Source organism: Phyllostomus hastatus, unplaced genomic scaffold, assembly GCF_019186645.2.
Source record: "Phyllostomus hastatus isolate PE091 unplaced genomic scaffold, TTU_PhHast_1.1 phas_contig_1162, whole genome shotgun sequence".
NCBI lineage: Eukaryota > Metazoa > Chordata > Mammalia > Chiroptera > Phyllostomidae > Phyllostomus > Phyllostomus hastatus.
Window position 1 is genome coordinate 7638907 of NW_025333537.1, and position 13640 is coordinate 7652546.

At 68.0% G+C, this 13640-nt stretch overlaps 1 protein-coding gene across 3 annotated transcripts in view; it reads left to right on the forward strand.

The window, feature by feature from the left end:
* The window catches only part of RBM19 (RNA binding motif protein 19), a 103333-nt gene that overhangs the window by 61852 nt on the left and 27841 nt on the right, over positions 1 to 13640 (forward strand). For all 3 annotated transcript variants that reach the window (XM_045844189.1, XM_045844205.1, XM_045844199.1), the window contains exon 22: positions 2996 to 3101. In XM_045844189.1, the coding sequence (XP_045700145.1) occupies positions 2996 to 3101 (106 nt within the window). The remainder of the gene's footprint in view (positions 1 to 2995; positions 3102 to 13640) is intronic.

A 13640-nucleotide genomic window follows, 5' to 3' on the forward strand; every position in this document is an offset into this window, starting at 1 on the left:
GTCCCTCGTGAGAGCTGACCCCGACCGCCCAGCTGCTCTCGGGCCCCAGCTCCGCCTCACCCTCGTCTCAGACCGGAGGGGAAGTGAGCTCGCCGCCGCCACCTTCCTGGTCTCCTGGGGAATGACGGGGACAGGGAGCTGCTCGGGCCTCGGGGCGCAGCCTGACGTTTGCTCTGCCGAGGCCTGCCCAGAGACCCCAGGCAGCGGCCGTGACCTCCCGCCCCGCCCACGGCCCCTCCTGGGTCCGCAGGACCCTCCTCTGTCACAGCTCCCGCTGCCGAGCTCTTGAATGCCACTTCTCCAGGCCACGCAAGCGTGGCTCCTCCAGCCTCTCCTCATCCGCTTCTTTCTCCACCTTTTAATTATTTTCCTCGCCTTCCCCCGGACCCTCAGCTGCTTGCCATGCACAGAGCGTCCACAGCTCGCAGCACGCCGCGGAGAGGGAGGGACTCGCCTCCCAGCCTCTCTCCCCTCCCTCCTCTCCCTCTCTCGTTCTAGCTCTCTCTCCCCTTCCACTGCCCACCGACACGCAGGCTGGCTCGCCGCCCACTGCAGAGGGCTCGGGGACACCAGGGCAGAGGCCACTGAGGCCGCCAGGGCACAGGACCGTGGCCCCTGGGGGCAGAGGCCGGAGGTCTGCGCGCAGTGAGGGTGGGAGGACCGGGGACTCGGTCAGCCTTTCTTGTCCCAGGGTCTTGGGCAAACCACTGGACCCCTCGGACGACCACTCAGGGCGACCCTCGCCGCCCCGTTCCTGAAAGCAGCCAGTCCCCCCACCTCCCCAGGTTACTGACGTGGACGGGACGTGGTGCAGCAGCAGGAGACTCAACGTCAGACACTCCCGTGGTCATACTCTGGCTCTGCCACGTCCTAGCAGGACAGCCGCCTCCCTGAGCCTCAGTGTCTTTATCTGTCAGATGGGCGCGGTGAAGCCGGGACGCACTCCTGCGGCTCCGGCCAGTCATCCCCGTCCCAGCACCGAGTGCAGGCCTGATGCGAGTCCCAGTGACCAGTACCGGTGACCGGGGCCCCTCCAGGGCTGCCGTCTGCTCAGTGGGTCACTTCAGACACACTGCCAGGCGTCCACTCCGAGCCGGCACCCGTCTCCTCGCCGCGGGCCTGGCGGCGAGCAGGCGGGTGTTTTTACTGTGGTGGAGCTGAGTTCCAGCCCCGGGGGAGGCGGGCAGCTACGCAGGCGTCCGCCCCACGGTGCCCGGCCCAGCCATCGGCTGGCAGAGCGGCACGGGCTGCTCAGGGCGAGCCGGGGTGAAGCGAGGGCCCGCGAGAGCCCGGGGCCGGTGTGGACAGCGGGCGGAGAGACCAGCACGGCCACAGGCCGTCTTCGGCCGGGTCTGCACGGGACTGAGCATGGCCCAGGCGCCCGGGAGGTCTCGCCCGGCCTCCCTGTGCCCCGTCACCCCTGGGCTCAGTGCTCGCAGACGCCCGTCCTTCAGGCCCTTGGGTGCACCGGCCCTGCAGCCCCTGTGTCTCTGAAGAGCTCGAAGCCCGAGGACCATTTACCGGAAGGCCCCTGCGAGGGGCCTGAGCCGTCCCCTGCCCGCCCGGCCCCGCGCCGGCCCCGGCAGAGGCGCAGGGGCTCCGTGGAGCGAGAGAGGCAGCGTGCCTGTCACTGGGCGCGGCTGCCTTTAGGTGGCAGGAGCAGGCAGGGTTTGTGTTCCGGACTCCTCAGCTCCCTCACGTCACCCCCTGCCCGCCCCACCTGCCCGGCCCCTGGGCCCCCTGCCCGCCCCCTCCGCGTGGGCCGGGGAGACTGACAGGGCTCCACCGCCCGTCCCCCCAGCCCCTCCCCTGCCTGGGAGGCCGGCCTCGTTGCCAGCGGCCCAGCCCTGCCGCCCGCTCAGAGAGGCCCCGGGCGGGGGAGCGGAGCCGCGGCAGAGCTCCGCGGAGACGTGCAGGCTCATTTTGAGGACTCATAATGTCGCGTCTGCACACCTTCCCGGCTCCGGAAATTGGGCCGGCAGATGCCTGGTCATGCGGACAGGCCGTGGGTCAGCGCCCCGGGTCCAGCTTACACCGTTGCGCGGGAGCCGACGGCCTCCAGCGTGGCTCTTACCCAATCGGCCTCTGGCCCCGGAGCGTCTTGGATCGGCGTGCGCCTGCGCGTGTGCCCGGGTGCCCGCGAGAGTGTGTCGATTTTCAAATAAAAGAATATCTCTCCGCAGATGCCGGGCACGTTAAATATTTATCAGCAGCCGTTTGCACATATACGTTTGATAAATGGACGTTCGGATGGGGCTGGGGCTCCAGAGAGGCTGGAGGGAGGGAGGTTTGGTCCTTTTGTCCGGGAGTTATCAGGGGTTGATGCAGGGGGGCCAGGGCGGTCCCGGCCACGTCGACCTGTCTGACCCCCGCCGGGGGGCCAGGCCGTGTGCTTCTGCAGAGCCTCGCCCGACGCAGGCGGGGAAGACGGGACGACGGCAGTGCCGAGCGGGGAGGTGGCGTGTAGAGGGAGTCGCTGGGCGTCACTGGGGCGTCTTGCGCTGAAGACAGGTCCCAGGTGCTGGGCTTGTTCAGTGCGGAGCCCCGCTTTGCCGGGAGACCCCCACCCCCGACCGGCCAGCACACTAGCAGCCCTCGCCTCCCCGGCCTCCCACTCGCGAGGTGCAAGGCTGACACCCCGTGGGGCTGGGGCCAGGGGAGGGCAGGTGTGCCGGCCGGTCAGCGAGGAACCAATTGTCCTCCGTGGGCATCTGCCACCCGCTGGTGCCCCTGTGCCCGGCGCAGTGGCCGGGGCCTGAGGGAGGAGGCTGCTCACGCCCCGGAGTGCGTGCGGACTGGGCAGGAGTGACACGGGGTGTGCACGCGTGTGCACGTGCACATGTGTGCCTGCCAGTGTTTCGCGTGCCCAACGGGAAGGACGGGGCCCCTGAGTATCGGCCCCACCCCCTCCCCCTCCCCCTCCCCCTCCCCCTCCCCCACCCCCTTCGCAGCCCTCCCTCCTGAAACTGCCGTGTGCTTTGCCTTCTGTCCCCAGCACCTTCGGGGAGCTGAAGACCGTCCGCTTGCCGAAGAAGATGGCAGGGACGGGCTCGCACCGCGGGTTCGGCTTCGTGGACTTCCTCACCAGGCAGGACGCGAAGGTGAGGCGGGGCTCGGGGCTCTTTCTCCCGTTGGTCGTCCCCTCGCCTTGGGGTTGGGGGGGAGACCCAGGGTTCTGTGTCTGGAGGAGGGGCAGTCTGTGTCCTCCTCCCACTCCCCACGTCATCCATGCAGGGACCTGGGGTGCAGAGTGGGGGAGTGAGGGCGCTTCCCAGGCCTCCCCAGATCAGACGGGAAGCCCCTAGGTCGTGAGCCCCCCAACCCGGGTCGGCACACGGAGGAGCCGTGCAGGGGGCACTCAGGGACCACTCTGGCATGGAGAGTCCAAGGTCCCCGAGTGGGGACCCACGGGGACACGTCCTTCCCTTCGTCCTTCCTCCTGGTGGCTGGGGCTTCTGTTTGGAGCTGGTCGCAGCCCAGGCAGGTGCTGCTGTGCGCAGAGTCCCCCGGGCTCCTTGGCGACACGGGACACCCTGTACGTCTGAAGCACAGCAGCCTCCGCATGGAGGTGCCAGGGAGCACGTGGGGCTTCGTCCCCGCGGTGGGAACCGGCTGGGCGCCCGCCCGGCCAGCAGTGGGCGCGGGGCAGACACTGTGACGGGTTCCCTTCGTCCGTGGCTGCCGCCCTGGCAAGACCAGGTCAGCCCCTCGGGGAGGTGGCCGTGGCAGTGACGCTGTCGTCTGTTGTCATGGGTGCCCTCCGTGAGCCTGTGCCCTGGGGTTGCGTTGCCTCTAGGCCTTGTGTTTTGGGGGGTCACAGTAGAGCCATGCGCAGGTCTCCCTAATGGCGGGGAGCCCCCCGCCTCCAGGAACCCTTGTCCTGTAGCCAGTCGGCGTTGCCAGAGGCCCAGTGTGGGAGGGGGCCGAAGGAGGTACCCCAGAGACATGTCTGCAGCCTCCGTGGGTCCTGGGGACACGCGCAGGCCGAGAGGGCTCCCCGAAACCTCGGGGAGCCTTGCCAGCCACCTTTGTCTCGGCGCCTCGAGCTCCAGTGCCTGTTTGTGGGCACGTGGCCACGTTTGTCCAGACGCCCACTCCCCTCTGTCTGGCCGGCAGCCCACCCTCACCTCCCGTGGTGGCGGCGTCGGCTCAGGGGAGCCAGGCGGCAGCCGTGCAGAGCTGACAGCTCGGCTTTCCTGGCCCCGCACCTCAGTTTCCCCGTCTGTCAAAGAGGGATGCTAACAGGGGCCCCCCACGGGGGAAGGCGGGGGGCGCACAGGAAACCCGGGCACCGGACCTGGTGCACCTGCGAGCCGTTCCCCCCAGCCCAGGCCCCTTCGGAGCGGCCGGCCTTCCTCCCAGGACGGGGAGAGGGACGCGGCGCCAGCGCAGGGGCCGCCCGTCAGAGCACAGGCTCCAAAGCCGCGCCGCCCAAGTGTGGGCCCTGGCGCTGCCCCCACCTGCCCCGCCACCTCGGGCGAGGTCTCCGTGCGCCGCACCCGCCCTCGGGAAGCGGTGTCGGGGTTTCCGTCATGGAGTCGGGAGAGGCCGGGACGGGGTGCTGTCTTTAGAAGTGCCCGGGGCCCACCGAGCTCTGCCTGGTGGCTCTGAGGAGGGGGACGGTGACCGCGGCGACGGCGGTGCTGCTCCGGATGGGGAAGGAGCCCGCCTCCCACACACGGCCTCTCGCCACGGCCGAGGCTGGCGTCAGGGTGGACGTGGCCCCCGGGGCCACGCAGCGTGGACCTGCTGTTGGCTCCCAGCCTTGAGGCGTCGTGCACCCCTCGGCCAGGACTCGGCAGCGGCGGCAGAACAGAAGAGGGTCCCGGTGGATGGGCAGCGCGCATGCCCGGATGGCCTGTGAGCCGCACCGAGGCCAGGCTGCCGATGCTCTCCCAAAGCCCAGCACAGCTTCCGGTGGTTCGCAGGGGTGGCCCCCCGGCACCTTTCACTCTGGGCTCCGGGAGAAAGGCCGTTGAGGACAGTGAGGACTCAGCCCACACACGGCCCCTCACCTCCCGTGGGTGGTGGCCTGGCTTTGAAGCTGTGTCCGGCCCTGCGAGGCTCGTCCCTTTCGCCGCACGCGAGCCCCCCGCTGTGCCGCCACCAAACAAGCCAGCCCTCCCTGCAGCCGGAACCCCCGGGGCGCCTCTCTCCTGCGAAGTTTCCTTTGCCCTTTTCGCTTCTGGAGAAGCTGCGTTGCTTGCTTCTCCCCGTCTGTCTGGAGAACCCGACTGTCTCCCGAGTGGAGCGTCCAGGGCTCCCCGCTGACCCGCAGAGCCGTGGGCGCTGCCTGCGGGTGGGTGGAGCCGTGACTGTTGTGAGTGTCTAGTCAGCTCGAGGGCGTGCACGCGCTGCAAGAGGGCGAGCGGTGCTGCAGGGAGACGCTCAGCAAACCCTCCAGAGATCTTCTTTCTTTTCTTTAAGCCTTTGCAGAAGGAAAGCGTGGGATTCCCCGGGCTGGCAGAGGCGCCTCGGGGTCCCCGGGGCCGTGTCCCTAGGTGGCCTTCCTCTTTTGGAGGTGCTCCGAGCAGGAGACCTCCTTTGGACACCTTCCCAGGGCTTGGTGGCACCGCGACCCTCTCACCTCCGTGCCCTCGGGCTTCGCTCCTGTTTCCCGTCACCGTGCCCTCCGTGAGGGCGCAGACAAGTCACCCTTTCGGCTGCTGCTCCCACTTGAACTTGGAGCTGTAAGCCCCGGCGGGAGGAAGAGAGAGACGGAAGGGCGCAAAGACTGAAGTCCGCGAAGCGGTGGTTCTGCGCGGTGCCCGTGCCGGGGCTGGAGCCCGGGCCCTGGGCTCCCCCAGTTCACTTCCCCAGCTGGCAGAGGAGGGGGGCCTCTGCGAGGTGGGTCCCTGGCACCGCCGCCTCTGCCAGGCCCCAGGCCGGTGTCACCTGCTTGCCCCTGCCCTCTGGAGCCCAAGTCTGCCAGCCGTGCCCGCGGCCCCCGTGTTCCACCCCGAGTGTCATCGGGGCTCTGTTACCCGGTGGTGAGCCACTCGGGGGGAGGCCCCCACTCCGAAGCCGAGAAGAGAATTCCAGCACAAGGCCCGAGAAGGCTGCCGTGGCGGAGCTCAGAGTAACCAGGCAGCTGATGGCAGTGGCCAGAGGCCCCCGTGGCCGACGGCACCAGCTGTGTGTGTGTCATGTGCACACCGCACGTTCCCTGTCACGTCCGCACCTGCAGTGGCCCCTGCGAGTCGGGCGGGAGGTTTGCAAAAGCACCCTGCCCCCCAACTTTTCGGGTGTTTGCTAAGCCCCGTCTGAGCCACCGAGCCCCATGAATCAGTGGGTGGCCCCAGCCTCACTCTGCCGTGGGGATGCCACAGTGCTCCGCTAGTGCTCCGCTGGCCACAGTGTCCACGACGCCGGCCACGGGGCCCCCTAGGCCCTGATGAGGCCCCAGTAACACTTCTGAGAGGGCAGCTTCTCAGCCCTGGTGAAAGCTGTCCGCTCCAGAAAGCATGAGTTGCACTTGTAACATTTACTCACCTGGGGAGTCTAGGAGATAGGAGGTAGGAAGCCACATGACAGAGGGGGAAACTGAGGCTCAAAGGGAGGAAGTCCCTCGCCCAGGGCCTTCAGTGCTGGGCGGGGCCGGGAAACTGTGTCGTCTGACTCTAAAGCCCACGGATTCAGCACCTCCCTCCCTCCATGCGTGTGTCCACAGACACTGAGGGCCTGCACACCCCTGGCCCTCACCCAGCCCCAGGACGCCCCGAAGAAGAGGGCCCGTCAGTGAGCTGGCCGGAAGACCAAGAGGCTGTGCCTGACGACGGCGTCTCTTGGGAGCAAGCCCCGGGGTGGGTGGGGGAGCAGCTCGTCTGGCCCCCAGAGGAGGAGCCGGCGGGTGTTCCTGCAGCAGCATCTGCCTGAAGCTCTGAAGATCAAGTGAAAAGGACTCCAAAGAAGACTTGGCTGTACAAACAGGCAGACCCTTCCTCAAAAGCTCCAGCCGGCGGCTCATCCCTGTTGGCTGAGAGGCTGCCATTGGCCACAGGGATTCCCTTGAGAAGCTGCCACCTCCTTCCTTTGCCCGGAACAGGCCAGCCGTGGGAGGAGGGGGGGCCGGAAGTGAAGGAGCACAGAGAACGGACTTGCCGCCGGACAGACGGATGGACGCCGGGGTGTCCGAGTTCTCCCACGCGTGCGCCTTCGGTCCCGCCTTCCCCAGCCCGCCGCCACAGCTTTGTAGTTTTGCAGTTGCAGCTGTTTTTATTTGCCGCCGCTGCTGTCGCTTTAAAAGGTCTATTTTCACATGGAATGTTATCCAATTAGCAGAGCAATGTGTCGGCTTAAATAAACACTCGGGGGGAGCCGGCAGCAGGGGACGCGATGGCGGGCGGCGTTGGCAGCAGGGCCGTCCCCGCCGCGGTGCACAGCCGTGGCTCCAACCACAGGGCGGCTCTAGTCGGTGTCGCCTCCCTCGGGTCTCGGTTGTGTATGCCGCCAGGGGAGGGGCGGGGGCCTAGCCCGCTGCGCTGCGGGGGCCGCCCGGCACTTCAGAGGGGCTGCCGTGAGGCCTCTCCCCGCCCACGGCCGTCACCTGGCAGGTCCCACCGAAACAGAACGTGCAGTGGGGAGAGGTGGCGACAAGCGAGCCAGACAGAGCTGCGTCCACCGCGCTGGGCCACGCCGGTCCTCCTCAGACCAGCAGTGGCGAGCGCACAACACGCACGTTTGCTTCACTGAGTGCGAGGAGGCCCAGTGTGTGGACCCTGTGGGAAGGGCCAGGGTCTGCTGGGTGGTCCGCCGGGTGGGGGGGGTCCCTGGGGCGAGGCGTCCCACGCAGCCGTTGTTCGAGACAGGCAGGGCCGTGCAGCGGGCAGCAGCGTGGCCTGTGGAGTCAGAGCCACCTCCTTCCGGCTGGGCGACTGTGGGCCAGGGGCTTCGTGTCCCCAGACCCCAGGTCTCGCGTCCGCACGTGGGAGAGGGTGACAGTGCCCCTTGCTGTGACCGTGAGGGTCAGAGGGTATGCAGTGTGTGCAGGCCTCGTGCAGGCCCAGGCTGTGGAGGCGGCCGAGCGCTCCGGGCCCCCCGGGCCCCCCGGGCCCCCCGGGTCGGAGGTGCTGTGGCTGAAGCCCAGGTATCGGTGGTTCTTTGTCTTCTCACACGCTACGTGGAAGCACGTTCAGGACTCGGGGTTTCTGCCCCCACCTTCTGGCCAGGTGTGCGCGCTCAGGCCCGTGGTTTGTCTGGCATCTGTCAGCAGAGCTCAGCGGTGGGGAGAAAAGGCGTGTGAATCCTGAGCCTTGCACGTCAGGCAGAGACTCAGGCTCGGCCCGACGCATCTGTGGCGGGGGACCCAGACCGGGACACACCGCCCCCCGCAGGGGAGAGGGTGAATGTCGCTCATCACCAAGTGTCGGCAGCGCCAGGACAGGCCCGACTGCCTCCTGCGTGCCCTGAGGCCCGCCCGGCCCCCGGGCGGTCGCTGGCAGCGGACGGGGCTCTGCAGGCCTGGGGTCAGACACCTCCTTCCGGGCTCCTCGGCCGGTCGCGTGAGCCCCAGGAGGGGCAGCGAGCCCGCTCCGGGCCCCGCTGTGGAGCCCACGGCCGCCGCCACCACCACGCCACGCCGCCTTGGTGCCGTGTCACTGCCGATCCTTGGCTTCCTGGGGATGGCCCTCTTCCTGGTGGCTCTTCTGCCTCCCGGAGGTGAGAGGTGGCGTGTCCCCTTCACGTCCCCTGTTCTGGTCTCTGGCTCACAGTGGGGGCCTCCAGGGACGCAGAGCTGACTTGGATTGAGCTGCGTGGGTGGACGGATGGAAAGAAAGCTCCTTACCGGGAAGATCGCAGACAGGACAGCCTGGAGCCGGGTCCTGGGTGTTCACCGTAGGAAGTCGCCCTCAGCCCCCCCGGGACTGTAACTCAGGACGGTGCTGAGGGGCCACGGTCTGAGTCACCACACTGCGCAGAGAGCCGCACTGACCCCGGGACCAGCTTCTTCTGGCTCCCTGCTGTGGGCCCACAAGCAGCTGCAGGACCTGCCGAGAGCCTGTGTGCAGGACCCGGGGCGTGTCAGGGCAGGGGTGGGATGCAGCCATCCCTCGGGGCTCACGCCGTCCCCCACGGGGAAACCACGCAGTGTCCCGAGCAGCAGGCCCCCCGCCCAGGAGGCACGGGCCCGGCGCCTCGCCCTCCTTGGCAGAGAAGGAGCCCCCGGCGGTCCCAGTGCAGTGCCCTGGTCCCCTTCGCCCTCTCCCTGTGCCCCCGGGCGTATGTGGCTATTCTTGGCCAGCTCAGGTCACGCTCACTCCAGGCAGTGGGACACAGATGGCTCGGGACACGGTGGCGGTGTCCGCGTCCAGGTGGAGCTGACGTCCGCGACAGGCAGCCCCCCCACTTGGCACGACACAGCACGGGCGGGGGGGGGGGCGGGGCGAGAGGGTATCCTGCGCTTTGAAAGGCAGGAGGCCCATCCTCAGCTCTGCCGGGAGCCAGGGCCCTGGGGGCAGGGGGCTGCCTTCCGGGAGGGCTGCGGAAGGGCAGGCCCCACACCATGCTGGTGGCTGCCCAGGGCCTTCCCAGTGCTGGGAAGGCGGCTGCCAGGCCTGGTCACGGGCCTCGCCTCCCGCCTTTGCAGACCTCCTCCCGGGAAGCCGGGAAGGCACTGAGGCCAGCACTCGAGGCGCCCGTAGTTGGTGGCTCAGGTCACAGGAGACCGGAGAGGTGTGGTTTCGAGACCCACGCCAGGGAGCCAGGCGATGCGGCAGCTCTGGGCTCCAGCTGGCAGCTCGGAGCGTCCTTGTCGGCCTCCGACCCCCTGCGCAGGGCTGGGGCACAAGACCCGCCGTCCGGGGCGTCAGTCCACCCGCCCCGGGGCAGCCGTCTGGGCCGGGAAGCAGAGCCTCCCCCGAGACAGTTCGGATGAGGAGAGGTCTGCAGAGGGTCAGCAGGGCTTGGACTCCCCGGGGACCGGTGACATGGGGAGCTGTCACCACCTACCAAAGGGGGACTTGGAGGGAGAGGAGGGGCCGAGGGTCGGAGCCACAGTCCTGGAGGAAGGGAGCAGGGGAAGAGTGCCCCGCCCCCTGCTCTTCGGCCCCCAGTGCCTCCCTTTGCCAGCTCTAAATAGAAACCAGGGGCCGGGGCGCCCTGGACTGACGGACGGTCCATGGGGTCGGGGAACGGGGGGGGGGGGGGCGGGAAAACCAGCCCCGGGTCATCAGGTGGTGACAGGAAGTGGCCCCAGAGGTCAGGGCGGCATGTGGCACCCCCTTAGAGCGCCATTCTGGGCCTCAGGCTTCTGCCATGACCTGGCCGAGGGTTTGGCCCATCCTGGGTGCCCATTTCCATCCTGCGAGGCTCCAAGGTCATGGGCGTTGGCCTTCTGTCCTTCTCTCCGTACATCGGACCCAGGACTGCGTGTGTCGGGTCTCGTCTCGAGCAAAGGGCAGCGTCACACTCGTGTGCCCCGTCGGGGTGAGACGTGCTCCCCTCCCTGTCCTCTTCTGGTCTGAAGCGAGGCTGCGACGGAAGCTCAGCCCCCAGCTGCAGCCCAGCGGTCCCTCCCCGCCAGGAGCCCTGCGGTGGAGGGGACTCCGGCTTGCTCTGTAAATGTTGACTGAGCACGCTCTGGTAGCAAGGGTAGATGCCTTCCTTCCAGGTTCCTGGCTGAGCCGGGGGGGCCGGCATGTAAGCAGGTGTGACAGGCAGGTGTGCAGGGCGCAGGGAGGATGCCTGGCCAGCCCCAACCGCCAGCGAGCTGGCGAGGCAGGCTGTCCCTCTGCGGCCCCACACCTGCCCAAAGTCCCGTCTGCTGGCTCCTCCCCTCCTGAGGTCCAGCGGACTCCCGTTAGGCTCTCGTCATGAAGCGCAGGCACTGGGACCACCCAGGGCCCCTTTTAGCCCTGAGTCGCTGCGCTCGGTGCCATGACAATTGGGAGCCACCACCTCCCCCTGCCGAGTCAGGGGTTGCTCAGGGCTGCCGCCCGGTTTCCCGTGAACCCAGGGGCACCACACCTGAGACCAGTCGCCCTGCTTCTCTGGGGAGTCACACGCTGTGCTGAAACTTCAGGTACAAAAGGGCGTTGGTGTTCTGCCTCCCACTGTCCCTGCTCTGCAGGGGGACAGTGAGGGGGACAGTGAGGGAGAGGGCAGACGTCCTAGCAGTAACTGCTCGCGTCAGTGAGACTCGGGGGTGCCGGCGGCAGGGGTGTTGTTGGCTCACTGCCGCCTCTGTCGCATACGAGGGAACCGAGGCTCCACGAGGCCTGGCCGCTTGCCCAGGATCGCAGGGCAGGGATTTGAACCAGTGGCTCAGGTGCGCAGCCCCCGGTCTTACCAGCACTGCCTCCTTGCCGCTTCGAGTAAAAAGCCGTGACCAAGAGGGACGTGAGGATTCACAGGGGTTTTGGGTCAGGGAGGCCGAGGGGGTCTCCAGCCGGCCCTCCTGCAGGGAGTGAGGCCCCCGCCAGGGTTTGCGGGGCGCAGGAAGGGAGCTCGCGTCCCCAAGAGGAGGGAGAGTCAGCGACGTGACGGCCACCGTCAGAGGGGCCGCTCTCGGGGGGGGGGGGGGGCCCAGGCTCCGCGGTTTCATTCGTCCGAGTTCAGGCTTCATGCCCCCCAGACGCAGCCCCTTGGCCGACCCGACGTGCCCCCAGGACTGTGGCTCCTCGGGGACCCTGGCCCCAGGGGGGAGGGCCCCCCGTGCCAGGCTCCTGGTCGGCCTCTCCCCCGGCCCCGAGCCCCGGCCCCCCCATCCGGCTGCTCTCCCGCCCCACCAGCTGAGAACGTGCGTCGTAAAGCTCCGAATGGGCCATTTCGGCGCGGAGTCCAGATGCATTTTTATATCCGTGCGGGAAAAGCCGCAGAGGCTCTGCTGGCAGTCAGGAAGGGTTTTTTTAAATTAAAGTTAGGGGGGAAAAAAAAGGAGAGGAAAACTGCCCTGCACCTGGCCCTCTCCGGAAAGCGCAGGGGAGAACAAAGCCTTTCTGCAGTGTGGCCACATGGCTGGTGTAAGAGGGTGCGTGTGCCACCCGCCTCCCACAGGTGCTCCGCTCACTCACTCAGCTGTCACCGCACAGCTACCGTGCGCCACCGCCGGGGCCGGCGTGTCGGCCCCGCCGTCCAGGCAAGGACACCGGGGCTCGGAGCGGGGCGGGTGGCCAGCCCCCGGTGACTGTGTTATTCTCCGTCACCGAGCACCGCAGGCCGGGGGGGGCGGGTTCGCCCGGCAGCTGCTCGGCCTGCAGTTCCAGCGGCCGGAAGTTCACAGCCGAGGTGTCGACAAGGGCCACTCCTTCTGAGGGAGAATCTGTTCCATGCTTCCCCCCCAGCTTCTGGCGACGGCTGGCGTTCCTCAGCCTGTCCAGGTGGCACTCCGGTCTCTGTGTCTCTCGTGAGGACACCCGTCATTGGGTCAGAGGCCCACCCTGGTCCCGTGTGTCCCCACTTTAACGCAACTAACTTACGTCTGCAAAGACCGTTTCCCAGCAAGCTCGCGTCCTGAGGTCCCAGGGGTGCGGGTTTCCACCTGTCTCCTTCTGGGGGACACAGTGCGACCACTGACAGGCGCACCGCGGTTGAGGGCCAGCGTTGGGTGGGTTCCAGTGCAGAGCCCTCCTGCCCACGGCGTGCCAGGAGCAAGAGGGACTCACCCCGAAGCCCCTGCCGGTCCCCAGTGCGGAGGGCCGTCGGACACAGGCCCCCCCCCCCCAAACCCAGCACCTCCCGGCCTCTCTGCAGAGAGAGTCACTGCACATGTCCCAAGTCTATGCCAGCAACACCGTGACAACGAGAAGTAGCATCTCCTGAGCGCTGACTGTGCCCACGCTCCTCTGGGCCCTGTCCACGCTGACTCTCATTTTCTGTAGAACCCTCGGAGGGAAGTACCATTGACGTTCCCATTTTACAGATGAGGAGACTGAGGCCCAGGAGAGTCATTCACCCTCCCAGGCCTTGAAGCTAGGACGTGCAGGGCCCAGGCAGGCGGCTCCAGAGCCCAGGCCCCTGACCACACAGCGTGGCGGCCTCTGTCCCAGGGGAGTGTCTCAGGAAGGGCCCCGCCCGCTGCCCTGTAGCTGAAGACAGGGCGATGTCCAGCAGGGAGCTCGCCGGTTCCCTGCGACTCCATTCGTATGCCCTGTCCAGAGGGGCCAGACCATGGGGCCAGGCAGCAGATCAGTGCCCGCTGGGGCCGGGAGGTGCAGAGTGACCACTGGCGAGTGTGGCGTTTCTGTGTGTGGGGCCGGGGGGGGGGGGGGCGGTTGATGCTGAAGTTCTAAGATGGACCGGTAGTTGGCGGCTGTGGGCATGCTCATGGCCACTGGGTGGCGCCCTTCAGATGGCACCTTGAGCGGTGGTGTGGGAGCTACGCCTCTGTAAGGCTGGCAGGAAACAAACACCAGAAGGAGGGAGGTGGGCGCAGGGGGCAGAGCCTGCGGCAGGATTCGGGTCTCTGGAGCAGAGGCTGGCGGCCCCAGGGCCAGTGGGAGGCCAAGGGCAGCCGGGCCGGAGGCCACAGGGAGACTCGGGGTGGGACGTCAGGGGCCTGCATGGTTGTCATCAGGCAGCCAGATGGGGCTCGGCTTTCCCGGGGGGTGCCGCCCCGACAGACAGCGGGGTGGAAGGGCCTGGTGGTAGGGTCACCCTCCCGGGAGGCTGTGCTGTGGAGAAGAAGCTGCCACCCCCCATGT